Consider the following 27,672-nt stretch of genomic DNA (forward strand, 5'->3'; position numbering starts at 1 on the left):
AATGTTGCTATTATTTATCTCAAGTGCAGCCACTAAGCCAAATAATTAGGAGGTATATTGTGCAACCTACGTGACTGAGCAAGGCACAAGCAAAACGTGTAGCTTTAGTTTTAATAATACTATGACCATGTCAAATAAAAACTAATTAATATAATACAGAATTAATCTTAAAATAACTCCCAAATAAAATACCAAAAGGAAGGAGTAGAATAAAAATAAACGAGAAATACTTATCCTATTTTGTGACATCAAGTTTATTAACAAAAATAAAATAGATGGAATAAAATTCTAATTAATTAACCAAAGTAGGAAATGTCATAAAATAAGTTGTAGAATAAATTATAAATAAAAAAAAAATATTACGAATGACATATATATGATGTATAAAAATATTGGGATGTTACACATAGAAATTAAACTCAAAGAATTATTTTAAAAGTTTAAAATTTTATCAAAATTCAAATGATTTCACTTTATTAAATTAATCTATATTTCATTTTTATTTTTTTGGGTAAAATATATATTTCATTTTCTAATAGTAACATATTTTATTCATATGCATAGAATATGATTCATATATTGACACACATAAGAGGGGTAATGTATGTGGGAGTTGAGCAAGTGCAACGGCCGATAGAAGCTCTCCCCGCCCTTGCCGCATTTGTGTTTGACCCAAACATATGTTAGACCCAGTTATGAGATGGGGGGCGGGGGCAATAGCACTATACGGTACAAGTCAAATATATTATTGTAATCTAGACCATATATAACTCGTAATACTGTAAACTCAATTTCCTTCAAGTAATATACATAATTATAATTATTCTATAGTCCTAGAGGTAGACACAAATCAATCATTTTACAAAGGATTAAATCACACCTTTAAGGTTACAAACAGATAAACTACATACTTAGTACCTAAAAAGAAAAATACATACTATACTTTTCTATAAAATATACATTCTATCAATTCCAATTCCATCCTAGACCACATTTAATCGGATCAATTGTAAAAAAAATACAAATCCAACAAAACCGCATACTGTTTTGATATTTGAACACAGAATTTTTGTAGTATTATTTTTTTGAAGGGGAAATTTTTTGTAGTATTAAAATCGATTTATTCACCAAAAAATAAAAATCGATTTAACACCATCCTCTAATACTACAAGCTATACTAGCAAGTAGTACCAGTATTTTTATAGCTGGCTGTTTAACACCGAAATTCGTGTTTAGCTGATAATTAATCTCTCGATCCATCTTTGACCATTTAATGCAAAAAAACACGAATACTACCAATTTTGATTTTTTTTTTTCTGACCCTCTTGTCAAAAAAAAAATTCCTATGAAAATTATTCATCAAAATGACCCACTTTCTTTTTTTGTCCAACATTTTTATTGTCCTTTTCTCCATTCCCGCCATTTGAAACGGTGGGAATGAGTCGCTCTCTGACACATGTAAAATCCTGACTGGCTATGCAGGTTTGATTTTTCAAATGGCGGGACTGATTTTTTTTTTCTTTTTCTTTTTTGTTTTTTTGGAAAACATTTGTTTATTTAAAATACAAATAATAATGATAAATAAAAACATAGTATTGATAATGATGATTTATTTAATTTAAAAGCACTAATTATTTTATTCATAAGAAATAAAAACAAAAACAAAAACTACTTTTTCCGCGGAAACCATTTACGCCAATGTAAACTATGACCTCCCGTAGCACATAATTTATCTTTGGCTAAAATATGGTTTTAGTCCCTGCAAATATGCTTCGTTTTGGTTTTAGTCCCTGTAAAAAAAAATTGTTTTTGGTCCCTGCAAAATTTTTTGTTTTTGAAAATAGTCCCTGAGTTTTTGAAAATAGTCCCTCAGGGACTATTTTCAAAAACAAAAAATTTTGCAGGGACCTTTTTAAAAAACAAAATATTTTGCAAGGACCAAAAACTACAAAATCGGCTCAATCATCATGTGCCACGTATGCAAATCATCACAAAAATGGGATCAGGGACTATTTTAAAAAACAAAAACTTTTGCCAGGACCAAAAACAAATTATTTTTTACAGGGACTAAAACCAAAACGAGATATATTTGCAGGGACTAAAACCATATTTTAACCTTTATCTTTTTTATTTCGTACGGGTCGTTGGTTTTGCTCTTGCTCTTGCTCTTCCTGTTCCACATCCTCGTCGAGAATTTCAACATCATCATTAGTTTTCATAGTGACTTCATTTTGCACTTGTGAAGCTGAGTTGGTCTAGATTTCATTAACGAAATCATCGTCATTAAACCATGCTGCCAAACTTTCTATGGTATTAGTTTGTGAATTTGGTCATTGAGGTGCGTAGCTTGTTTGGGGTTAGTTTACAATGTGTGGAGAGGTTGTAGGTTGAACGAGGAGTATTGTGATTGGTCTGGGTAACTGGTAATGAATAGTTCGATGTTCGGGAGCTTTCTCCATGATGACTTTGTTGAGAATAGCTTGAATATGGGATTGGGGTGTTATGTAAGATTTGGTTTGTGGGTTGTGGCGGTGATTGGTAAGTTTGGTTGTAGTTGGTGGATGGGTTAAAGCTTTGGTCAAAGTTAGTGGGTGGAAGTGTCATGAATGTTGGAACAAAATGTGTTTAGCAATAACCCTCAAGAGTTTTGATGATAACAAATTATTAAAAATTGTCAATTGGATATGCTAATATTTGTTCAAGTGTACAGGACTATAGACAAAAATTTGACATCTTAAAAAGGTCTTGGAAGAACAAATAAAGAGCAAATACATCAACAAAAAGGGAAGCTTAAAGCGTCTGAAGAAAACTGCTCCTGAAGATAAAGCGCTCCTGAAGACAAAGTGCTCCTGAAGTGATGACGTCATCAGAAGCAAGGTCATCAGAAGCAAGTTTATCAGAAGCTAAGACTCACCAGAAGCTATAGTTCATCAGGAGATGCAGCTTAAAGCTTCAAAAGTTGTTTAAGGATTCAAACTCGTCTAAAGATTGCAGAAGACTGGAAAAGTATAGCAACGACTATTTTGGAAGGATTGGAAGGCATTGGATGCTTATTCTTCAAAGAGCGTTGACATAGTACGATTGTACGAAGTGTACAACCACTATCTCCACTACTCTGTTTTTGTCTCTGCTACAAGAGAAGAAAAACAACTCTGCCTGCAACAATGTTCCTTCTCAATGAGAATATATTTGAAATTGATCCTTCTTAGGACAATAACCATATCAGGCAAAGGATCATTGGTGATTGATCAAAATCTTCAAACGACTCTATTTTGAATGTGCTGACAATCCAACGTCTCTTTCACACCTCTATATAAAGGAGTGAAGACTCAGAGTTTCATAAGAACAATACCAAGAATTAACTAAGCCAAAACTCTGCTGAAATTGTTCTGCATTCAAAGTTCACTTAGAATTTCTTATAAAAACTCATATCTTAGGAATTCTAGAGTCTTTAGAGTCTGTATCTGATTTGTATTGTGAACACCACTGATTGTATATCAAGTGTTCAACCTCAAAAAAATTTCTTGTAATTCTGTTTGAATTAAGAAGTCTCTTGCAGTTGTGCTTGAGCAATAGAAGTCTCTTGATTGTGTTCAGGAGCATAGGAAGTCTCTTGCAGTTGTGCTTGAGCATTTGAAGTCTCTTACTAAGTTTAGTAGTGAGCAATTGTAATCAGATATTACATAGTGAACTCTCCTTGGAAGTGCAAGGGGGACAGGACTGACTTCCGGTTTGTGGAAGAAACTTGTATAAATTGATTGTGTCTTTCTTCTCTCTCTCTCTCTCTCTCTCTCTCTCTCTGTTTTATCCGCTACAATTAGTTCTGAACATCTCCTCATAAGTATAACTCTATCTGCTTCTGATCTGTATTTTCAGTTAGGAGAAAAAAAGAAGAAAAAGCTAACACAATTCAACCCCCCTTCTTGTATTTTTCTCACCTTCAATGAATTGGTTATAGGGTGGAGGTGTATTTGACCACATATTTTCATCTGGCATCGTATAAGTTTCTGGCGCTGCAGGATAGTCACGCGACAATCATGGTAAAATTCTTGCACATGCCTGCCTTGGGTTTGACAATAATACTTCTCTAGAAAGCCACAGATGATCTCCGAAAAATTCCTAATACCATGCAAAATATTGACGATTTGGATAAGCCTCATGGGTGGACAATATTCTGAAAGAAAAATGGACTCAAGCATATGACGAGGGTCGACGATGGGGCCACATGACAAGCAACATCGTTGAGTCGTGGAACTCTATGTTTAAGGGAGCGCGCAACCTACCTGTTACACCTATAGTTCAATCAACCTACTATAGGCTGGAATGTCTCTTTGCTGATAGGGCTCAAAAAGCGTTTGCAAGGGTAGGTTCCGGAGATTTGTTCAGTGAATATTGCCAGAATGCGATTAAGGATGACATTGTTAAGTCCAACACCCATCATGTCGAATAGTTTGACCGAGAAAGGTATACATTCTCAGTCCGTGAGACCGTCAACTACAGGGAGGGAAGGCCAATGGAAACTTTCAAGGTGGACCTACGAGCGGGGTGGTGTGATTGTGGGAAATTTCAAGCTTTACATTTGCCTTGTTCCCATGTCATAGCCGTGTGTTCTTCATTTCGCCATGACTACACAACCCTTATTACAACTGTGTTAAAAAACGAGAGTGTTAACTCCATCTACAACACAACCTACAAAGTAGTCCAGGACAAGAGTTATTGGCTCCCATACGACGGTCCCGTGCTTTGCCATAATCCAAACATGCGAAGACTAAAGAAAGGTTGACCCAATAGTACTCACATAAGGACTGAAATGGACGAGGAGGTGGTAGAGAGGACTCTGACACTGAGACAGTGGGTTGTGTCGGCATACCGGTCATATTAGGAGAAATTGTCCGAGTATAAATAACCGGTAGTTAATAACGTTATGTATTATGTGTTCAAATAAATTACTATGTTTTTATTTATCATTATTATTTGTGTTTTAAATAAACAAATGTTGCCCAAAAAACAAAAAATGGAAAAAAAATAAATTAAAATTCAGTCCCACCATTTCAAATGGCGGTAATGGAAAAACAAATTAAAAAAAAAATGTCAAACCTGCATGTCCAGTCAGGATTTGACATGTGTCAGAGAGCGGCTCATTCCCGTCGTTTTGAATGGCAGGAATGAGGAAAAGGACAAAAAAAAAAGTGGGTTATTTTGATAAATAATTTTCATAGGGGTAAGACATGAATTTTTTTTTTGACAAGAGGGTCAGAAAAAAAAAGCCACCAATTTTTCGTCTCACGGAATTTGAAGAGACACAAGATCTCATTTGTTTCTGCAACTTCAATCATTGCTACAAAAAATACCTAAATTTCATAGGTATTTAAACTTAAATTAGTTCTTTTTTTTTCTTTCCAATTATATAAAGTTTAGCTGAACTGTTGTTTGAATCACTGTAGTTAAAACAAATGGCTCAAAGAATAATTTACCAAAGTTTTTACGGTAACAACAAGAGTTGAATTCACGATTATGAATTGAGGGTATGTTTAGTTTCATTTCTAAAGAGATTAGAATTGATTCTGATATGTTTAGTTGCTATCAAATATAATTGATTTTGTCTTGAAGCTATAATTTATATCTTTTGATTTTAGAATTGATTTTCACACACAAACTTATAATTAAACTCATTTTTATATGAATATATTCAAACACAAATAATTTTTAGTCAACCAAAATCAATTTTATATAATCGATTCTATCAAAAATCAATGAGGAGAACCAAACACAAGCTTAGTCATTTTTCATTTAGTTGGGCAAGAGAAAAAGAATGAATATTTGCACCAAAAATATAAATAAACCGCCATTTTTATTTAACATCACAAGTAGAAATAAAAAGGGGTCTATTTTTCAGGCAAGTGCCATCAAAATCCAATCTTTGGATAAACTCTCTTTGAATCCAAGTTTCTTCCTCTTCTAGGTTGTCTTCAAACTTTATTCTAGTACACTGTCAATGTCTCTGTCCCTCTTCTTCACAATTTGCTTCTCTCTCTTCTTTCTCTCACTAACACTTCATTTTCAAATCTAGGATTTAAAAACTCTTGTTTCTGTTCCTGTTTCACTACTACATTATTAGTAGTGTTTTTTTTTTAGAACCTTTGTGCTTGGCCTAATTTGTATCTGTTTTTAAGGTAGAAAAATCACACCAAATTCTAGGATTTTCAGTTTTTGCTGCAAAAAGTTCTTTGAACTTTGTTGCTTAGATTGAAGCTGCTGAATTGACAAGGAAGAAGGAACAATTAATAGAGTGTAGAAAAAAATGAAGTTGTGTACTTCATTGTTGTTTATGGGTTTGGTTTCTATGCTTTCTTTTGTGGCCTCTGCTATGGTGGTATCAAATGAAGGTACTAGATGTGGCTTTATATTCATTTTCTCTCTCAGATCTTGAATTTTCACTTTGTTAAGCTCTGTTTGGTTGGTAAGAAAAGATAAAGAAAGCATCAAACTTGGTTAATCTGATATTAATGAGTTCTTCTAAATTATAACTTAATGTGTGTAGAGTTAATATGATCATGTAGCAAAATTTCTTTTATGTTTCTTGTTTGAACTTAGAAGTTTTTGAGGTTAATTAATTACTTTTCATTTTTGTCTTGTTTTTTCCAGAATGGAAATTGGGAATTATGGTATTCAGCATTTACATTATTAATTGCTTTGCATTGTGTTTTTTTTTTCTTTTTTAACTGTTGATTTTGTGTTTCTGCACAGTTGGGGCGCTTTCAACCTTCAAAGAAGCTGTTTATGAAGATCCACATATGGTTTTGTCAAATTGGAATACTTTAGATTCAGATCCTTGTGACTGGAATGGAGTTTCATGCACCGGAACTCGAGATCATGTCATCAAGCTGTAAGCTACAATTGGTCCATTTAGCAGATTTTCTTTGGGATGTAATTAGACTTTCTTTGGATAAACAGTTTATTTAAATGTTCATAGCATAATAAATGCTTATGTATATGTAATTCCTTGTGACTGGGGATTCTTCGTTGCAGAAACATATCAGGGGCATTACTAAGAGGGTTTCTTGCTCCAGAAATCGGGAAAATAACCTACTTGCAAGAACTGTATGACTCTCATCCAAAAAACTTTATTTAATTAGTGAGTCTGTGCTATAGTACTAGAGTATCATGGTTGTGACTAATTTGTTGTTCTTATTGTTGTAGAATATTGCATGGCAACAATCTCATTGGAACAATACCGAAAGAATTGAGCGCATTAAAATCTCTTAAGGTGTTGGATTTGGGAAAGAATCAGTTATCTGGACCAATTCCTCGAGAGATTGGAAATTTGACACAAATTGTAAAAATGTAATTCTTCGAGAGATTGGAAATCACCATTATGTTTTTCCTAATTAGAGAGAATTATTGACTATTGGAAACTATTTGAATTCTTGTAGAAATCTGCAGTCCAATGGTTTGACTGGTAGATTGCCTTCAGAGCTTGCAAATTTGAAATATCTTCAAGAACTTCGGCTTGATAGGAATAAGCTTGAAGGGCCTGTTCCTGCTGCTAGCACTTCAAATTTTCCTTCAAATATGCATGAATTGTGAGTAAATATTTTTTTTTTTTTTTTTTAGGGAAAATTATTTAAATTTTATTTAGTATATACTTTGCTTATGGATTTATTTTCCTCATTCATGTATAGTCAAGCTCACAACTAAGTAGTATAAAATTACAAGTAATGCTATCAAAATCTGGATCTTGTTAATCTGATTCCTATTAATTACATTATTTATTCAGGTATGCCACAAATGCGAATTCGACCGGATTCTGTCGTTCGTCGCTTAAAGTTGCAGATTTTTCTTATAACTTTTTGGTTGGTAGCATACCAAAATGCTTGGAGTATCTTCCAAGGTACTTATTCTTTTAATCTTCTTGGCATGTGGCATTCTAATCAACCTCCTTACTTAGAAAATATGAACCCTGTCATACAGAACCAGCTTTCAAGGGAATTGCCTCCGTGTCAAAGATGTAAAACAGCGGACTAAAGTTCAATGTGGTACGTAACATATTAGATATTTTGCATTTCAAATCTAAAAATCGATTAGGATGTATCTTTGTGGACATGTCATAAATCTGAATCATAATATAATTACAGATTTACTGTAATATACTTTTTACCATTAACTGTTACTAACTTGTTTTTTTACATCTAACAATGAATTATTATTTGACAGCTGGAGCTTCACCTGCTCAAGGTCATCCAGTAGTGAAACCAAAACACCTGTCTAAAGCTGAACATGAATCAAAGCATGAAGGAGGTTCAAAACCTGCTTGGCTTTTGGCTCTAGAAATAGCAACCGGAACCATGGTTGGTTCTCTCTTTCTGATTGGTATTTTCACTGCTATCCAAAGGTTTAACAACAAATCATCCATCATTATTCCTTGGAAGAAATCCTCAAGTGAGAAAGAGCAAATCTCTGTATATATAGGTTTGATTTTCCACTTTCTTTGATTCCTACTGTGTATTTATTTACTACCAATATATCTATGGCTAGTTTGAACATATTTAACACTATATCAAATTGCAGATTCTGAGATGTTGAAAAATGTGACGAGGTATAGCAGACAAGAGCTTGAGGTGGCTTGTGAAGACTTCAGCAATATAATCGGATCTTCGCCAGATAGTGTGGTCTACAAAGGTACAATGAAAGGTGGACCTGAGATTGCTGCAATTTCTCTCTGCATCAAGGAAGAGAATTGGACTGGACACCTTGAACTTTATTTTCAGAGAGAGGTAAATAGATCATTCCAATGTTCTCAGTGTGCAAGATACGTGATAAAACAATCAATCAAACCGTTAAATTTTTCTGCTATTGGTACCATTCAGGTGGCAGACTTGGCAAGGATAAATCATGAGAATACAGGAAAGCTACTAGGCTATTGTAGAGAGAACAGTCCATTTACTAGGATGCTGGTTTTTGATTATGCATCAAATGGCACACTTTATGAGCACCTACATTGTTGTAAGTTTATATTCTTAGCTAGTAATAGTATTTTGTGTTTGTTTTACAATTCCTTAAAATATGAAGTTGTGACTGCAGATGAAGAAGGGTTCCGGTTATCTTGGACGCGGCGCATGAAAATTATCATAGGCATTGCGCGGGGACTTAAGTATTTGCACAATGAAATTGAACCTCCATTCACTATCTCAGAGTTGAATTCAAATGCTATATACCTTACAGAAGATTTTTCCCCCAAGGTGTGCATGCAACCTTGTTTAAATTTTCTAGCATATATATAAGAGTCATTTGATATCCATCGATGTTTATGTGTTGTATGTTATTGTTGCATTGTAATGGAAAAATTTAATTGCAGTTGGTTGATTTTGAAAGTTGGAAGACGATTCTTGAAAGATCAGAAAAAAATTCTGGTTCTGTTAGCAGCCAAGGTGATGTTCCAAACTCCCTTCAAGCTCGCCATCTTGATACCGAAGGAAACATTTATGCTTTTGCAGTACTTCTACTTGAGATTATCAGTGGGAGATCTCCATACTGCAAGGACAAAGGTTACTTGGTGGATTGGGTAAGAAATTTCTTCAAGATTATTATAATTATTTTGGAAAAAGCTTAGGTGCGGTTGAGTTGTTCACCAATTATAACTTCCCACGACGCCCTAAGGGCATTCTTTAAAAGTTAAAAATAGTAAGTTTTTATGAAAATATGTATATTCAATGCATTGAAAATTGAAATGTTTTATAACTTCTTAAATAAATAAATTGGAATAACTTTTTTGATTAGAATCCTTAAAGAGTTTCCTCAGGAGCTAAACCCTTATTATTAATACTTCTACTAAAGGTAACACTTAAAGGATCAAATCTGTAATGTTATACTCATATATGTGGTGCAGGCCAGGGATTTTCTTGAATTGCCAGAAGTAATGTCATATTTAGTGGATCCTGAGTTGAAACATTTCGGATCTGATGAGCTCAGAGTAATATGTGAGGTGATAACACTTTGTATTAGTCCTGACTCCAATGGCTGTCCATCAATGCAAGAGTTGTGCAGCATGCTCGAAAGCAGAATCGACACATCGATAAGTGTGGAGCTCAAGTCATCATCTTTAGCTTGGGCTGAACTAGCACTTTCATCATAATTGAGTGCTCAATACTCAAAACTAACAACATACACTGAAGCAGACCTATAACTGAATATATGCTTTTATGAGCACTTACTTTTGATTTATTTTTCTTCCTATTTAGTTATATATATAGTTTACTTGTAAATAATTGCTCAAAAAGGAAATGTGTAAGGATAAATCCATGACAAGTATCTTGTATTGGTGGCTAACAAGTAGAAGTCCATAAATTGATAAATGAATGGAAGAAAAAAGATTGTGCTATAGAAAAGGACCACAAAAGTTATATAACAATATGCTCCATTTTTTTGTTTAAAAATGGTTCTTTATTTTACAAAATTTATATTAATATAGTCTTACTCTCTAACAAACCAAATATAAAGATGAGAACTCAATTTCATATATGTTCGATGACCAACTCTTGCGTGTGAAAAATATTTTGTTGGGAGAGGAGAATTCGTCTTATGTGTCTCACAGGTTCTCTAACAAACATTAATCACTTCGAGGACATGATATAAAAAAAATTATGTTTCTCCAGATCCAAAGACAACCGCCCCAAACACCAATGTCAAAAAGCGTCCCACCAATCACAATCACCGGGGCCATCTCAAAAGTAAAGAAAGAATTCTCAGAATCCAAGAGAAAACCCGGCCACAAAGGATAATCAAAGTCTCATCCAAAACTGAAGATAGTGAGGCAATCACAAAAAGCAGTGAAATAAGTCCTCTTCATGCAAGAAGCATTGCTGACAGAGCATGTGCAGGAAGATAAAACCAAAGTACTATCAACTAAATATACAATTATTTTTTATAATGGAAATGTGTGGACCTCAAGGTACCCTGTACCCATATCCACATTCGTACTATATTGACTTTTAGTTTTGTTGTAAAATATAATGATATAAATATAAATTTTGTATTATTATTTTGTTGTAAATGATTAAAATTATTGCGTGAAGAAATAAGTTTTTAAATTAGTTATATAATAACGTGAATCTTATACAGATGAAGCATGCTTTAAATTACGTTCTTCTATTCCAACAGCAATAAGAAACAAAATTGAGGGGCAGAAAAGCCAGCCAACCAAAGTTTTGAACATCCTCTACTAATGAAAATGGACTAAAAGTGACAGTTCCTCAAGGTGCCACCATTTCCACATTTTGGACAGATAAAATCCTCTCAATTTCAGCAGTAACAGTGAAGCAGGCATGACACTTAAGTATCCATCTGGAATGCAAATTAATAAATATAATAAGCACATAGAATACAATGTCATATTTTGATTCATAGGGTAGCATCATAGAGATTAGAAGAAATGGGCTTGTGAAATTGCATAAGCAAAATAGTGCACAATGTTTAATAAAACATACAAGTTTCAATCCCTTCACACACACGTACAAAAATTTACTTCAAATAGCAAGGAAAGGTGATCTATAATAAAATGGTGAATATTGAAGAAGCAAAACAATTACCTGTATCTGTGATCCTCCAAGTACCAGCAATCGCAAACTTCTTCCAGCTGGGTTTCATTGTTTGCAAATATCATAGCCTTGTCATCTTCACAAACACTACCATCCAGGCTTTCTTCCATACTTTGATTACTGGATAATGCAACATGATACTACGTCTAGCTTTTGTTATTTGCTTTTCTCTTTTCACATTGACTGCATCGTACAGTATGTGTTGGCTTTGTACGTCATTTGTTAATTGCTTAGTCTTCTTATCTCTCATTTGTTGATTGTTTTTTTTTTCTTCCACATTTCTCTTATTTAGTTTATATTTTTTTTTACTTCAAATTCGTGTTACAAAGAACTTGACCTTGTCCAATATTTTTCCAACCCTAACAGGTACCACCACCAAGATATAATTTTCTTGCCAATATGCCCCAAAAACAACTACGGAAAATCAAACACATAAACCCTACAATACCATCCAAGCAAAGTTAAACCTTACTTTCACATCTTTACTCAATATCGTCACTAACGGACCATAAACCGCATTCCTAACTTACAAAACCGCTTTCCACCGTTGTAAGGGAAGGAGGAAAATAAATAAGTAGAATCAAGATATATGCCAAGGATGACCACCAAGCATTCTATCAAATGCGTCAGATTTCATGTGTCGTCGTTGGTAATTGGAATAGAACCCGTTGTCAGCTATTTTAAGTTTTAATTTGGGTGGAGGGCCAGACGCAACTAGTCAGTTCGGTAGAGTATGGGAACTAATACTTTGTCAAACGGACTAGTTGTGTCAGGTCCTCGACTAAAACCAAAACCCAAAAAGACAACATCGACACCATGAAATCTTGCAAACTCAGTAGAATACTTAGTGGGATGAGACAACAGCCGATGAAAAAAACGGTTTATGGGATGTCGGTGACAAGATCGTGTAAAGAAGTAAAAGTAGGGTTACGTGAAAAATAATATTAACCCCTGTCTAAAAAAAAATAGTAATAATAACCCCTTGAAAAAATATTAATAATAAAAAATGTTACACTTTATATCTCCTTAAACTTTATATATAGAAGGTAATTCGAAAAGAAAAAAAAAATCCAAATTAAGTGTCACGCACATTGTCCCTGACTCCACAACAAAACGAGCATTATATTTATAGGTCAGACCATATCTTTTAAACTTTGATTTATTTAGTATGTATTATATTATTAGTTCATTCTTCACACAAATCCTACGCCACAAAATAAATCTTTTTCTTTTAAGAATACAAATACTTTGTAGACTTTTAATCCAGTGCATAATTTTCAGTTGTATGGTAATTACTCTTACCTTAGATGCTTTCCTTCTACCGGCGAGAATTTGACACGAACTCTGGGATCTATAGACGTTGCGTAAGGAATGAACTCAAGGCTTGAATGAAAAGATATTCAAGATTAAGATCAAAAGAAATGATATAGAAAACTATTGAAAGGAAATTATACCCTTAGACCATACACAGAGAGTAGAGTGGATGAGAGTTACACAACTTTGCAACAAAAAAGAGAAATATTGAATGAGCCTTGATAAAGGATGATGGAGTGTGAATTTTACCGAATGTTATGGTTTTGTTTGTTGTGTGTGATACACATTGGTGAACTCACGAGTGGGAATAGGGAAATGATTAATCTCTCTTGATTGTAGGAGATTTGCAAAGAGAATAAATGAGAATAATGAATTTTTTTTTTTTTTTTTTTTGGTGAAATGAGAATAATGAGAGTTGATTTGCCTTGCAGAATTTCCGATCAAGAGTGTTAACAATTACTATCTCCGTCCCTGATCCCTGTTATAAGACCTTCTTGAAAAAAAAAATTATCCATTTTTGTAAGACCTCTTTGTTATTTCTAACTACATTAATTATTTTTTTTACATACATATTCTTATTTATTATACATTTTTTTCTTCAATCAACAATAAATAAACATATGGAAAACATAAACTAACTCTTTATCTTAAAGATAAAATTGTAAAAACAATAATAATTACAAACAATTTTAATATAAATATTCACTTTCTTAATTACCGTGATTTTAGCAAAAAGGTCTTACATATAGGGACGGAGGTAGTAAATATATATATATTTTTTGTTTTGATTATATTAACCTACATAAGGCAGGCACGGCAAAAGGATGATTAATTTTCATTACAATTATTTTGTAATTATTTGACTCATAAGTGTCTTGATTTTTCCATAAAAAAAAAAAAAAAAAAAAAAAAAGTGTCTTGATTTTCTTTCTAGAATAAGAAAAGATATGAATTAAATTTTTCCTCTCCTTCCTACAATGGCTACTCCTAAAGATCAATTTTTTTTCGAAGGAACCTAAAGATAATATTATTCTTCACATCACATCATATAAAGTATATAATATAAAACGAGGGTAAACAAAATCTTTTAAACAATAACCACACACCTTTAAAATTGTGACATTTTATTATAAATAAAAACAAACTCTTTAATAAAAATTCATATAACAACAGGAGATGGAGACGGGTGGACATCAAAGGTACCCATATCCACATTCGTCCTATATGGAGTTTTAATTTTATTGTAAAATCATAATGATATAATTTTTGTATTATTATCATTTATTATTTAGTTATATACATAATTAAAATTATTGCGTGAAGAAATAAGTTTTTAAATTGATTATACCCTGGGGATCCTAGAATATTGCTAAAAATTACCTACTAGCAGAACATATCAAGGAAAGCACAAGTAGCATTTTCAGCAAGCAGAAGACTGCTATTCGCACTCGCTCGTGGGTATTCATTGACATCCGTACTCTCAAATTATTGATTATTAACAGCATTAAAACTCATGAGGGAAACTTATGAGTAAATAGCAGATGGATTAGAATGAAAGCCAGAAGAAATAACCCAAACCATTGATTGGAAGTATTTAAACTTTAAAGACAGATTATCTTGTAGAATGAAGAGGAAAAATTAAACAAAATGTGATTCATAGACATCATTTACTTCAGAGTTAACCGCATCAAAAAAATAAAAGGAATACCCTAGGCAAATAAAATCCAAATCATGATGTTAATCATGTTCCATATATCACCCAAACTAAATCTTATACAGATGACCATGCCTTAAATCATGTTCTTTTATAAATTAAACAACCTTCCAATAGCAATAAAAAACAAAATTGAGGGGGTACAAAAGCCAGCCAAGTTTTGAATATCCACTACTTACGCGGGCGTGAGTAGTGATTGTCATTTGGATTTCTCTTCCCACTGAAAGTTGCTAATGCTCTCCTGACGGGAGGCTGGAAAGGAGATCCCTTAGAATTATGGTGGCTGAAGACATTGTCCACCATATAGAAGTCGTCGTCCTACAAAGTGTATTATTAAGTAGCTTGGTTAGTTTGAAGATATTCAAAATGATTGAGAAAAAAAATAAAAATAAAGAACACCACACTCGTGGGAAACGAACATTAGCTATATATGTATTTAAACACACAAACAACCTTGTTGGCTTTCTTCCTTGTTTTAGGATGAAGTACCCTTTGAGGCAGTTGATCTTCACGGAGAATAACATTTTTTGTGACAGCATCCCTTCCACCTTGAGGTAAAGGCAATGAGAACTGCACATAGTCGTTGAAAAATCATGAACAGCTAAGTGATAGAAAAATAAACATAATATATATCATCCCTCTTGTAAATGGTTTAACCATTCTTAAGATACATGATTATTCCTACAACTGAAAATCAACATCTATCTAAGAGAACTTGTGGTATAAACATGCTCATCAGATCTTATATCTCTCCAGGACCGGTGTAAAATACATTATAATCTAAGTTCCAAATCTATTATTTATTAATTATTATTAGTTACCCATGAATCTAGTATTCAACAACTACAAAGGTGACCAAGTGATGACTGAAAGAACTCATTTTGTTATAAAATGACTAGCATACTAATGGACATAACAAAAATCAATTGATATCTCCCAGTATCTCATAAATAATATACTCACCTTTGTGCCACGTAATGTAACTCGAGGTCGACGGGCTGCCATCATTAATCCATTTTCATTAACAGTGACAGCTACCTTCCTCAAGGTGCCGCCATTTCCGCATTTTGGACAGAAAATCCTCCCAATTTCAGCAGTAACAGTGAAGCAGGCATGACACTTGAGTATCCATCTGGAATGCAAATAATTAAAAGATAAGCACGTAAAATACAACAGCATATTGTGCTTCGTAGGATAGTATCAGAGATTATAAGAAATAGGCATGTGAAATTGCATGAGCATAATACTGCACAATGTTTAACAAAACATACAAGTTTCAATCCCGTCACACATTAAAAAATTTACTCCAAATAGCAAGGACAGGTGATCTATAATAACATGGTGAATATTGTAGAAGCTACTAACTAGTAACAATTACCTGTGCAGCTGGTGTATCTGTGATCCTCCAGGTGCCAGCAAGCGCAAACCCATTTGGAGAAGAACATTCTGCATTGCAAAGTCACCAGTTATACAGGCCACAGTAGATTCAGACAAAGATCTAAGCATCCAACTTTGCTCACTGGCATCATCTGCATATGAAACATCAGCAGCTTCACTTGACTGGCTTGCAATGTCCGAGTGATTCACTATGTCATTGACTGAATCTGTCTCACACGATTTAGCAGCCAAATTTGCACTGCTATCTTCAGGGGACAGACTTGGTTTGTGCTCTTCATTAAGAACTTCAAGTGAACCTTCTTCCAGAGTCATCTGCTTCAGAGTTGCAGAGATGGTTTCACCGTCATTGTTCTCTGCAAATATCATATCATCCTTGGAAACAACATTTTCAATATGTTTCTCATCATCACTTTGGTGCACATCCAGGTTTGAAGTCTTATCATCTTCACAAACACTGCCATCAATGTTTTCTTCCATATCTTGTTGATCTTGATTACTGGATAATGCATCATAGTGCTCACGTCTAGCCTTTCTTCTTAGAAATCTCCTGTGAGTACTACGACTGACAGCAGGCATCCAATCACCTCCATTGTCATCAACTTGTCCTTGAGATGCATCAATTCCATCAGCAACCATCTTCCCTTCAATGTTTATCACCTTTTTCTTAGGAATATAATTCTTTCGCCTCATTGAACCGCCACGTTCATCACCCTCCAGAATTTCCAAAAGAGTTTCACCAGTATGCTCTACCAAACCAACCTCAGATTGATCATCTTGAGGAAGAATGTTCAAACTCAAGTCCTGCAGGGGAAGGATTCTTGAACCGGAATTTGCATTGTCCTCAGTTTCCTGTTCCAATGCCTCCCACTCTTCCAAATTAGGCACATTCAAACCCCATCCCGGCATGTCCTTTTCAGGCAACCTCTTCACATTTACTGTTTGCACAGGAGGTGGGCTGTCCCTGAGATGTTTTGTTCCGTGAATCTGGGCCTCCAAAGTATAAGTTAGGGCAATGAGCTTGATATCAACATCTGATAGAGTCTGTAGATCACCAGTAACCCTAGCAAACTTGACAACTACCACCACATCCCAATGGTAAAAAAGAATTCCAAGTTAGAATCCAAAATATACTTTCATATATTACAAACAAACAGAAACACAAGACATTATATACTAAGGTCCCGTTTGGATAAATAACTTAGTTAACAGCTTATCCTTTCCTATAACTGCTTATGTTTTCATATAAGTGCTTATGAGCCGGTTTGGATTGGCTTATTTGAGCTTATCTGCTAACATAAGTTTTGTGAGGCTGTTTTGGAGACTTATGAAAACAGCTTATGACAATTTTCATAAGGTGTTTTGGATTGGCTTATTTTATCTTACGCTACAAAAATAGCTTATACATAAGCGCTTATCATGATAAGCACTTGTGCTATAAGCTGCTTATCCAAACAGGCCCTATGTATTAATTATTTCTACAACAAATGATAAAATAAAATCAAACTGCTCGCAAATACGCTGTTCTCGTAAGCTATCCTAAAATTTTTGCAGGAATAAGCTGAAAACGAGTTATGGACAAGTCATAAGCTCTTCTACACAAGTATTAATGTTATTAAAAGTTAAAAAAGAAAAAGGATACCTTTGTTGATGGACTCAGGGGTTGGTTCCATGGTTTGGATATCAAAGGGAAGGAAAGAAAGCTTATGACGAGAAACAGGGTCACGAATTTCCTCCATAACTTCGGGAACAGAAACAAACTTATCAGCAATTCCATGAAGCTTTTCGCCAGCTTCAATAACAGCATTGGCATCAACAACAGCAACAGAGATACCATGACGGTTACGAGCATCTTCCAAAACCTGTTCGGTTTGCAAAAGTGGTGGTTGTTGTTGAGGTGGTGGTGCCTCCTTCTTCACCACACTACTCCAGCATGATGCTTTTGGTTCTTCCATGGTACAGCTGCGATGGAAGATCTGTGTTAATTGTGTTGAAGAAAGAAAAGATGTGAAAATTGTTTGTGATGAAAGAATGAATGTTACCTGCGAAATTGGATGATTTGATCGGATGTGTGTGAAAAGGTCTGCCGCCGTTTATGTTTGGGTTAGGGTTCTAGGTGGGTTTCGGAAGACAATGGTGGTTCGTTTGTTTGATTGTGTGACACACTGATTTATTTATTATTTATTTATATGGATGAAATTAAAGTTTATAGTGGCATAAGTTGGGGTGGGAATAGGTCAGGTCAGGCCACGCTTTCATAGACCTAAGTTTGGTCTACAAAAAAGTTTACAGGCTTAAGCTTCACCTATGGTTTATCATAGGCCGTTTTTTTGTCTGGTCTGGCCTATTTAAAAGCCAGGATTAGTCTAAAAGCCTACTTCCAATTCTAATTTACATTAAGGTCATCAAATAGTTATTTGGCCTACTAAATAGGCGAAACAAGTCTTAAAGCATACTTAAAAGCCTATTTCAGTATAAGTAAATTTTAACTAGATTAAAGCTTATAACAACAAAGCCTATTAAGGGACTAATAGATAAAGAAAAAAGTGTTTATATTTTTAATGTATGCAATTATTTTAATATATATATTTTTTTTTTTAATAAATAGGTATTAATAGGCCGGCCTATTAGACTTAACAGACTTTTATAGATGCCTAAGCCTGACCTATTTAACTAAACAGACTTTCTAAAAAACCTAAACCTATGCCTATCTACTAAACAGGTCAGGTCAGACCAAAACAGGCCAGGCCGTAGGCCGGCCTGGCCTATTCCCAACCCTAGGTATAAGTTAAGTGATGATATATTTCCTTAAAAAGAAAAAAAAAAACCACAAAAAAAAACCGTTTACTTAAAAAAAAAACCTAAAAAAAAAAATCATATATAAATTGTATTACAACATTACCCTAAGACTTACCCTCGGGGGTCATACCCCCTTTACCACAAAATATAACGGTTGAATTGAACGCGCATTTGTGACAACGTAAGGGTATGGTCTCACTTCTCCCTACCCATTTTACATTGTATATAAGTCATATTATTAAGTCTATGGATTTTTTTTGTTTCTCATATATATATATGGAATGGAAGACAACCATTGTGCAGACAAACTTGCCAATATTGGCTTGTCTGCACAACAACTCACTATGTTTAGCTATGTCCATAATGATATCAGGGAGGATTTCGTTAGAAACAAATGAGGGTTTCCTAGCTTTAGGTTTATTGCTTGATGGGGTTTTGGTTTATGTCCCCTCCATCTTTTTCTTTTTGATGTACTTTGATTACCTTCTCTTAGGCAACTCTTTGCTACCTTATTGCTAAAAAAAATGTCATATTAAACAATTTCCACCATGTCGAATGTCAAACTACTATGAAGATTTACTTATTGAAATTCACATCCAGACAATTATGGGGTATAACTCCTTCTTAACACTGAGAAACATGTAACAAGTCCATGCAATATTTTAACTTGTCGCTAGTGATTCGCTTGGTTAACATATCAGTTGCATTTTCTGGAGTATTTTGAACTACTTCAAGTAATATTTATTTACTTGAACGAGACATTAATTATTAATTTATGTTCCCGACGATTATGAATTTTTTAAACAATTCACAATTTATTCATTCATGGTTTAAAAACTGTAAAATTCGATGGTGAACGTTCTTATGATGTTTTAACCATACATACAAAATTAGGGTACGAGATTTGACCCGTGAGTATGTCTACTCAAACCAAAATTACAATTTACAAGTTTTGGTTGAAAAATCAAAATAAATGGAGGCATAGTCGAAATGCTATGAAACTTTGTAGACCCTCCCTAAGTATGTTTATGAGTAGTGCTATATCTACTGAGAGATTTTGTAGCGAAGCGCTTGCGAACTATTGTATGCCCGATTAAAATCATACCTGGTCGGACAAAACGGGGTTGATGTTCCTATAATTTTTGGATGTAGCAGTTAGTTAAACAATCGTAATATGAAGGAAAATTCTATAGTGAAGTCACGAAAATAACTTTTCTGGTGAAGTTAACACTATAATATCAAAAAATGTTGTGAGTAACACCCCACTGTTTGTACAATGGCATCAAAAGTTCAGTCTCATGGTATCATCAATTTTTCATACTAACAAAAATACACTTAATCTAATTTTATCCTACTTTGTTCTAAGTGTAACACTCCACAAAGTGTAACACTTAAGACTATCACATAATATTATCAACTATGTTTGTATGTTAAAGATGTCAACGATAAAATAGTACATGTAAGTCCAAGATGTTGCAAGCATTACTAGATGAATTACTATTTGTCATAAATCAGTAATCGACAATTTAAAAAATGAATCAAACATTAAGATTAAAAGTAACTTTTTCAAAAAAGTCAATTTCCTGCATGTAGAAACTCCTTATATGAAATCAAATGGACAAAAAAGGTGCCTTAACAAGTTTTTAAAAACTCTCATCTCTGATCGTTACTTCGTTCAAAAGCATCTCAATAAATCCAAACAAAATTCAAACCTCGTAATTTCTCAATACATTTACGAGAATAAACAAATAGTTGATCTTAGTCTCTTAACCTTTCCATCGACTACCTCCCTATTCAGTGGATGGCAGGTTGTTGGTTCATGCAATGGATTGAAATTGAAAAAATAATAGCCTCTTCACATAGTAATTTGAAATTATATCTTGGTTATGATCTTTCCACTGAAACTTGTAAGCTGGTAGCATTCGGTGTGGAGTTGGACGGTAGGAAAAATAATGCAACAAGCAAGTGTGGTGAAAGTTTTCAGTTTCGGGGATAATATATTCAACACTTACTCGTGTCTCTACTTTTTAGGCTTAATTATGTTCGCAACAATGGTGTTTATTTTAGTGGTACTATTAACTGGTTGGCGTTGACCCCTCATAATGGCTCTGGTTTAGAGCAATATGTGATATTTTCACTTCATCTCTCAACTGAGACAAAGAAAAACCTAAAATAGTTATTAAATTTGGGAGATGGACGTGGGAAACTGATTTATGAGCAAGTGGCATATACTACTTACTAATAATACTAGTAATTGATCTCAAGTCAGAAGCAGCAATAGGAAGGCAATACCAACATTAGCCTTTCAAAGACATAACGACTGTTAGAACATCATATGTTAAGGACTATCAAAAGTCAACCAGAAAGAAAGAGAAGAGAGTTATATATAAATTATAGAAAATGGAACATCTCAGGGGAACAATTGAAATTTCAAAATCTCTACACTACACTCACAGTGTTTGGTTTAATGTTTCGTGAAGCTTTAATGTTGAAACATTTGATGGTTTATTTTCCAGCAATTTAGTCATTCGACACTTTTTTAAAATTTCTATGTTGTAGTTTGCTTTGGCCATATTCAACCACATTTATTGGGAAAAACTTCTCAATTTGGACTTTGTTGCATCTCTTTTGATTTTATGTGTTGTTTTCAATTTTGCATTTCTTGTTTTCTTGTGCCTCCATATTTGTATTTGCTGGTAGTTTGTTAGATTCTTTTATATGTTTTATTCTACTAGGACAGATAGGCTTTAAGTATTTAACATGATTTTCAATCCTTTTCTTAGTCCTGCGTGTAATTTTCTACATGGTAATTTTTATGAAGTTGTTTGATTACATATAAGATAACTTCGATGGATTTCTTTGCCAGTCTTCTCAAATCATCATTGTGCAAAGTGATGAGGTTGACATTCTGAATGCAAATTATTTATTATCTTTTGATGCTGCCTGTCTTAGTGTGTGCAGTTTTGCACTCTTTTAACCAAATAAAAAACTTATTATGTGCCATAAGTTGAAAAGAGTTGGAGATATAATGAAGTATAATCGACTTTTCTTTATCATTGTGTCAACCTGCTCATATGCTAATAGATTGTATTGGTTTTTCATACATGTAAATTACGGCTCTTGAAGTCATATCTATACCAATATACTTTCACAATAAAAAGAGATAGGAAAATGAACATACATTACCAAGAAAAAGAGAGAGAGAGAGAGAGAGAGGACATTACACAAATAACTCTTTTGGTACGTAGCAGCTATTGCACAAAATCTAACCTCAAGTGAAAAATCAAGTGGTCGAATTGGCAAACCTATAAAATAGTATGTTACTAATATTGAACCCACCACACATAATATAGCCCTTCAAGTTCAAACAAGCCAAGAGTCTAAAATCACTAGAAAACCAAACAAGGTATCTAAATACAAGGAAGAATGATGCATATGACACTACAAGATGGCTCCCAAAGTTGCCAATAAGCTAGGAATGAACTCATAACAGTGAAGGAAGGAGAATGAATATATTTAGCAAAAAGAGAGGCTTAGAGGGCTCTCGCTTTCACAATGTCCAAGCTCATCTCACTTGGATCAGTTGCTTGCAGTTCAACTTGAATGCCATCCAATTCTCTCTTGAATCTATCCTTGGAACTTGCATACACCATCTTCATCCTCACCCTTGACGTATCTGGCGACCTACAACGGTACATAATCAACGCTTGACTCAGATACAGCCATGTGGTGGACAACCACACATGACCCTATTTTATGGAGCACCAAACAGTATTAGCATTTTTTAATATATGCAGAGATTTTTTTTAAAACAATTAATTGTTACCGATGATCTTATTGAATGATATTAGTAATGTAGCTAAAAGTAACAATTGATCTAAGTATAATTGTGCATGTCAAATAAAGAAGTGCAAATTTGTCTATATAATTAAGTTACCAAGCGACAAAGTAGATCTTGCTTTTCTGACAGTTCTCATTGGTTGTGAAATCAAAATCATAGACAGCATAACGACACTCATCTGCAGGAAAACTAGCCATAAAATCATCATAACTGTCCGAGGGCTCGCCTAATTTTTCGACCACAACTTGTTGTTCTTCTATTTTGAACACGATGAACCGGTAGCTCCTCTTTGATTTAAGCTCTTGAAACCTCAGTTTGCAATCATCATGCACAGCCATTCCAGACGCCGCATTTGCCTGCCATAAAATTTCAAGCTATCAACATAAGTCTCCAATCATTAGACTAATAATAAAATTAAGGAAAATGCTGAATGTCACGACATAAATCATTCCGTTTACATCGTGAATTAATATGATTAAATGATGTTTGGTGAACAAAAGCTTGAAATGCACTTTGGAATTATAGTTACTGTTATTAATCATCATCATGGATTCATGGATCAGGCAACAGATGTCTGGTTTTGCCCGAGTCTAACGTAGGCTAGGTCATGTGCACGTGTCGATTAGATTGACCTATTTCTACCCTATTCATAAAACAACATCAACTATTGGACTAGAAAAATAGTGTAAAAAAAGGACATGAGAAATCATACCATTTTGTCAGCAATGAGAAAGAAGCACCCTGAGAAATGAAATGTTAATGAAAAGGAAGTAAGAGGGAAATGTAGAATGAAAAATTGGAGCAATAGAATAGACTCAATGACAACTATGGAGAGGAAATAACGAATGAAGATCCTTGTTTTATGGAGCGCGAGAGGTGGAACTTTGACAAGACTAAGATAGTAGTTGAAGAATAGAACTTTAGGGAGAAATTAATGGATGTATGTGTTACAATCTATTTTGATTTCTTTACAATGTATCCACACATTTGTTATGCTTCCACGTTTTTTTTTTTTTTTTTACAAACAAACATGCTTCCACGTTAATATGTTTCTTTTTGTTATCCATAAAAAATTCAATAACCAATATATATATATATGATAAGTATATCATGTAAAGTCACTTCCACAGGTAAGTAACTTTTCTCCATCCAAATTCGTAATAATCACCCAATATATTGTGTTATTTTTTTACAAAAAAATGAAAATTTATAAAAAAAATGGAGATGCGGGGGATCGAACCCCGTGCCTCTCGCATGCAAAGCGAGCGCTCTACCATTTGAGCTACATCCCCATGTTATTCAATTTAAATTATTATAAAGATATCTCTTAGGAAATCAAAAAAATTATAAGTGGAATTCTCTTGTTTCTTAAAATTTTAAGTTAATTCAAATATCTTTTATTTCATGTCAGTAAATACTAGTAAGACCCTATTTGGTAAAACAGAATTTTGAAATTACAGCTTATATATATGCTCATATAACAAAAGAAGACATGTTTGATAACATATTTTTTCTTCTCATGAGCTTGTATATTTTTCTTTTCACTAGCTTATTGTGTTTTTTATAAGCTACATAAGTAGATTATAACTTAAAGGTTGTCACTGTTTTCTCTCAATTTTACCCCTATTATCTAAATAGAAAATATAAATAAATTATTAATTAAATATATTTTCATGTCATTTCATATTTTCAACTAGTTCAACAACTATCTACTATTTTTTATCAAACAAAGCCTAAATAAGAATATAATCACTCTGCATACATATTTCAAAACTTTTTAACCTATATTGATGAAATACAATATTAACTACATTTGACATCAATCTTTTATCAACCATTTCAAGTCACATTAACTTACAACTAGCTTACTAGTTCCCTTGTCAAATAACAGGGACCATCCAGTTCCATATGTTGATTTGTTTGGATTGACGAATCATTGAGTACTGTATGATGATTGCAAGGACACACTATACATTTATAATTTATATCATCAACTTTCTTTTTTACCTTGTAAAAAAGTTGATTAAATAACTATATTGATCAATAAGAGTTCAATCCAAAAGTTAACTAGTAGCATTGAGATAAACTTGTCCACACAAAATCATTACATCAGTAATGAAATAACATTCATCAAGAGCAATCAAAATTCACATAAGCAAAATGAAAAGTCAATTTCATTTGTTCAGAGAATCCCAAAGCACGGCCATATCAACATTTCCACCTGACACTACTATTCCTATATGCTTGCAATCTTTCCAAGCAGGATTTTTCTGAAAAGATTCGGATAGAACAGCTGCAAGGCCAATTGCTCCACTTGGTTCTACAACAATCTTAAGAATTTCATAACACAGTTGCATGGCTTTAACAATTTCACTGTCTTCCACAGTTATTATGTCGTCAACAAGATCTCGTACGACAGGCCTGCTCAATAGCAAACTTGACAAATTAACAGAAGGAGACCACAAAACCTTACTTTCAATTCATGATATGATTACTAAAGATTTGTTATTACCATGTGAAATCTCCAAGAAATGCTCGTAGCCCGTCAGCTATAGTATTGGTCTCGGGCAATGTTATTATCCTTCCAGCTGCTTTAGATTGTGCTGCGTCATCGGCCCCTTTAGGTTCAGCAGCCAAAATACGAATGGCCGGGTTGATAGACTTGGCAGCCAATGCTACTCCTGATATCAAACCACCTCCTGCAGTTTTCATTTGTTGGAAAATCAAGAAGGGGATACCAAAATCAATGCAAATTTTGAAACATTTTGGATGATGGTTTGACATCAAAAAGCAAACAAACCACTTATTGGTACCACAAGTGTATCTAGTTGAGGGGCTTGTTCCAGAAGCTCCAAGGATATGGTACCCTGGCCACTGCAAGATCAAACAAACATGTCAAAGAGCATTGGATTACAAATCACCATTACATATAGCATATATCTATGTTATATGTCATGTTTTTGAAGTAGAATAAACAAAAGTGACATGATGTTGAAGATCATGATCATATATCTCAGCAATAATAGCACGTATCTACTGACACGAGCATTTGTGAGACTGTTTAGGAGTTTATGAAAACAGCTTATCACTTGTCCATAATTATTTTCAACCTGTTTCACTTGTCCATAGCTTATATGAAAACAATTCGACTTTATTTTTTTTATTTACAGAAATAGCTTATACATAAGCACTTACATGTAAGCGCTTAATTAAGTTGTTTACCCAAACTATGTCTAAAGAGTTTTAAGCTCCACTTACACACTAGATGATCAGATTGGTGTACCGCTAAGAAAATAATGATTCCACCCCATGATTATCCTCAGAAAGAGTTCAATGATGGGGCATTTAGTCAAAAACATTAAACAATAATCAACGATTCAACATTCAACAGTGTACCTCAGTATGCGCCCATCATTATAAGGATGTATAAAAATAGCACCAGTTTCTTGCCACACTTTATTCGCAGTTTCCTCTCTTGATCGCATATTGGCCTCAGACCAGATAACCTGACCACCATACCGCTTCACATTCTCAATTTTACATGTTGGCGCATTTTTAGGAATAACAATGTATGCAGGGATCCCCCGTAGTTTTGCTGCCAGAGCCAATGCAGCAGCATGGTTTCCACTGATTTCAGAGAACAACGTCAGAAGAACAATAAAATTACAAAATAAGATTTGAAAAAATAATCAGTTTCTGGAATTACTACTGCACATAACAAACCTGCTGTGTGTTATAACCCCTTTAGACGCATCTTCATCATTGAGAGAGAAAACAGCATTGCATGCACCTCTAAATTTAAAAGCTCCACTGATGGCCATAGAATTTAAAAAGAAATTTATCATCCTCTTTTCTTAAAAAAATCTAAATATTTGTGTAATTCAACAAAAAAATATCATAGCTCACCCCTTTTGGAAGCTTTCACACTTAAAGTAAAGCTGCCTTCCTGATATGGCATTCAGAGAGGTGGAGGAGAGAACTGGGGTCTTAAGAATCAATGATTTTATTCTGGCATGTGCTTCATTTATGGATGAAATATCAGCAGCATATCTTCCCTTTGGTATTTGACTCTCCTCTTCCATTTAAGTAATTGATCTTGAAAGTAAATAAAGATACATAAGACACTTTTTGGAATGTGCCCCATCCTTTTTATACATATTTGAAAGAATTATAACATTACATTATTTATCAACTAAATATAATAACCTCCCTCCCTCCCTCCCTCCCTATTCCCGAGTTTGATTTCTGTGTAGAACAATTTTTTAGTCGGTCTTTAAATGTCTCTCAGCCGAACATCGAATTACTAGTGTAGTGCCCCTTCTCGTAGATAAATAGACAATTCATAGCCTATTTTGATTGACTTGTTTAAGTTTACATCTGGAGAGCCATGAACACTTACACACTTGTAAGATTGATTGAGATAACTTATTATTATTGAAACAACTTAGGACAAGTTGATAAATTAATTTCAGCTTATATTCATACGTTTTCTCAGATAGTTTTCGAAAACAACTTATTTTCATCTTAAGTTATAATCACTTAATTAAAGCTGAAAATTCTCTTAAAGCAAAAAAAAGCTTAAATTGGACAGAGTAAACTCGTATGGCCAAAGTAGTTAAAGAAAACAAATAGGTACAATAACTGATAAGAATATATCAGAACCTACGAAAGACACGAAACTTACTGCTTCGGCCGGAGATGCTGTCCTCCTCTCCTCTCCTCTTTCGTTCGCACTATTTTACTAGTTAGTGACAGACTATTTAAATCAGGTTTGAGTTTATAATTTATTTATTTTATTTTTTTCAATTTTATCCTTAGCATTTTATCAAACAGAAATGAAATATTAATAATATCATTTCATATTTATCGGTCAGTTTTCTTAAAAAAAAATGTAATTGGTTAGTTCATTTGTTATCATTATCAAATATTATAGTTATAATCTACTGTAATTTATTCTTTGTCGGATATATTATTCGTTATCACTTATAAGTTTATCAGATATCATCTAATTTCAA

At 33.7% G+C, this 27,672-nt stretch overlaps 4 protein-coding genes, 1 long non-coding RNA gene and 1 other non-coding gene across 6 annotated transcripts; 1 reads left to right on the forward strand and 5 right to left on the reverse strand.

Moving 5' to 3' along the window:
* The first annotated feature begins 5,864 nt into the window (after positions 1-5,864).
* On the forward strand, positions 5,865-10,405 carry LOC11435777 (probable LRR receptor-like serine/threonine-protein kinase At1g63430). Its single transcript, XM_003630488.4, has 13 exons — positions 5,865-6,386; positions 6,748-6,886; positions 7,030-7,101; positions 7,201-7,344; positions 7,434-7,583; positions 7,778-7,891; positions 7,972-8,036; positions 8,215-8,469; positions 8,569-8,774; positions 8,868-9,003; positions 9,082-9,239; positions 9,356-9,562; positions 9,887-10,405. Exons 1-13 carry the CDS (start codon positions 6,302-6,304, stop codon positions 10,130-10,132), a joined length of 1,977 nt encoding a protein of 658 aa, XP_003630536.2. The 5' UTR covers positions 5,865-6,301; the 3' UTR covers positions 10,133-10,405.
* A 670-nt stretch (positions 10,406-11,075) lies between these two features.
* Positions 11,076-12,356, reverse strand: LOC120577627 (uncharacterized). Its single transcript, XR_005643598.1, has 2 exons — positions 11,586-12,356; positions 11,076-11,340 (listed from the first exon to the last, which is right to left on the reverse strand). It is a non-coding gene; the product is annotated as an uncharacterized lncRNA (long non-coding RNA).
* A 2,177-nt stretch (positions 12,357-14,533) lies between these two features.
* Positions 14,534-18,195, reverse strand: LOC11435776 (RNA-binding NOB1-like protein). Its single transcript, XM_003630486.4, has 6 exons — positions 18,060-18,195; positions 17,660-17,979; positions 16,001-17,096; positions 15,586-15,754; positions 15,076-15,192; positions 14,534-14,940 (listed from the first exon to the last, which is right to left on the reverse strand). The coding sequence occupies exons 2-6, from the start codon at positions 17,970-17,972 to the stop codon at positions 14,794-14,796; spliced, it is 1,842 nt and encodes a 613-aa protein (XP_003630534.1). The 5' UTR covers positions 17,973-17,979; positions 18,060-18,195; the 3' UTR covers positions 14,534-14,793.
* Positions 18,196-21,942: 3,747 nt separating this feature from the next.
* LOC11412904 (actin-depolymerizing factor 7) lies at positions 21,943-23,618 on the reverse strand. The gene is made up of 3 exons (XM_003630485.4): positions 23,370-23,618; positions 22,754-23,013; positions 21,943-22,500 (listed from the first exon to the last, which is right to left on the reverse strand). Exons 1-3 carry the CDS (start codon positions 23,370-23,372, stop codon positions 22,350-22,352), a joined length of 414 nt encoding a protein of 137 aa, XP_003630533.2. The 5' UTR covers positions 23,373-23,618; the 3' UTR covers positions 21,943-22,349.
* A 258-nt stretch (positions 23,619-23,876) lies between these two features.
* On the reverse strand, positions 23,877-23,949 carry TRNAA-UGC (transfer RNA alanine (anticodon UGC)). The gene has a single exon. It is a non-coding gene; the product is annotated as a tRNA-Ala (tRNA).
* A 758-nt stretch (positions 23,950-24,707) lies between these two features.
* LOC11444153 (serine racemase) lies at positions 24,708-27,434 on the reverse strand. The gene is made up of 7 exons (XM_003630482.4): positions 27,342-27,434; positions 26,564-26,752; positions 26,381-26,467; positions 26,054-26,284; positions 25,458-25,531; positions 25,170-25,356; positions 24,708-25,078 (listed from the first exon to the last, which is right to left on the reverse strand). The coding sequence occupies exons 2-7, from the start codon at positions 26,737-26,739 to the stop codon at positions 24,832-24,834; spliced, it is 1,002 nt and encodes a 333-aa protein (XP_003630530.1). The 5' UTR covers positions 26,740-26,752; positions 27,342-27,434; the 3' UTR covers positions 24,708-24,831.
* Positions 27,435-27,672: the final 238 nt, after the last annotated feature.

This window comes from Medicago truncatula, chromosome 8 (assembly GCF_003473485.1).
Source record: "Medicago truncatula cultivar Jemalong A17 chromosome 8, MtrunA17r5.0-ANR, whole genome shotgun sequence".
NCBI lineage: Eukaryota > Viridiplantae > Streptophyta > Magnoliopsida > Fabales > Fabaceae > Medicago > Medicago truncatula.

What these genes read in the sequence shown, in the direction of transcription:
- LOC11435777 (XM_003630488.4), top strand. Translation starts at nt 6,302, where the DNA reads ATGAAGTTGTGTACTTCATTGTTGTTTATGGGTTTGGTTTCTATGCTT. An exon ending in AACTTTATTTTCAGAGAGAG is followed by an intron (nt 8,775 to 8,867) that starts GTAAATAGATCA and finishes GGTACCATTCAG; the next exon opens with GTGGCAGACTTGGCAAGGAT. An exon ending in AAGGTTACTTGGTGGATTGG is followed by an intron (nt 9,563 to 9,886) that starts GTAAGAAATTTC and finishes TATGTGGTGCAG; the next exon opens with GCCAGGGATTTTCTTGAATT.
- LOC11435776 (XM_003630486.4), bottom strand. Translation starts at nt 17,972, where the DNA reads ATGGAAGAACCAAAAGCATCATGCTGGAGTAGTGTGGTGAAGAAGGAG. An exon ending in CAGATACACCAGCTGCACAG is followed by an intron (nt 15,755 to 16,000) that starts GTAATTGTTACT and finishes TTTGCATTCCAG; the next exon opens with ATGGATACTCAAGTGTCATG. An exon ending in TTACATTACGTGGCACAAAG is followed by an intron (nt 15,193 to 15,585) that starts GTGAGTATATTA and finishes GACTATGTGCAG; the next exon opens with TTCTCATTGCCTTTACCTCA.
- LOC11412904 (XM_003630485.4), bottom strand. An exon ending in AAGATCTACTTTGTCGCTTG is followed by an intron (nt 22,501 to 22,753) that starts GTAACTTAATTA and finishes GTACCGTTGTAG; the next exon opens with GTCGCCAGATACGTCAAGGG.
- LOC11444153 (XM_003630482.4), bottom strand. Translation starts at nt 26,739, where the DNA reads ATGGAAGAGGAGAGTCAAATACCAAAGGGAAGATATGCTGCTGATATT. An exon ending in TGTGAAAGCTTCCAAAAGGG is followed by an intron (nt 26,468 to 26,563) that starts GTGAGCTATGAT and finishes TATGGCCATCAG; the next exon opens with TGGAGCTTTTAAATTTAGAG. An exon ending in ACTTGTGGTACCAATAAGTG is followed by an intron (nt 25,357 to 25,457) that starts GTTTGTTTGCTT and finishes TGAAAACTGCAG; the next exon opens with GAGGTGGTTTGATATCAGGA.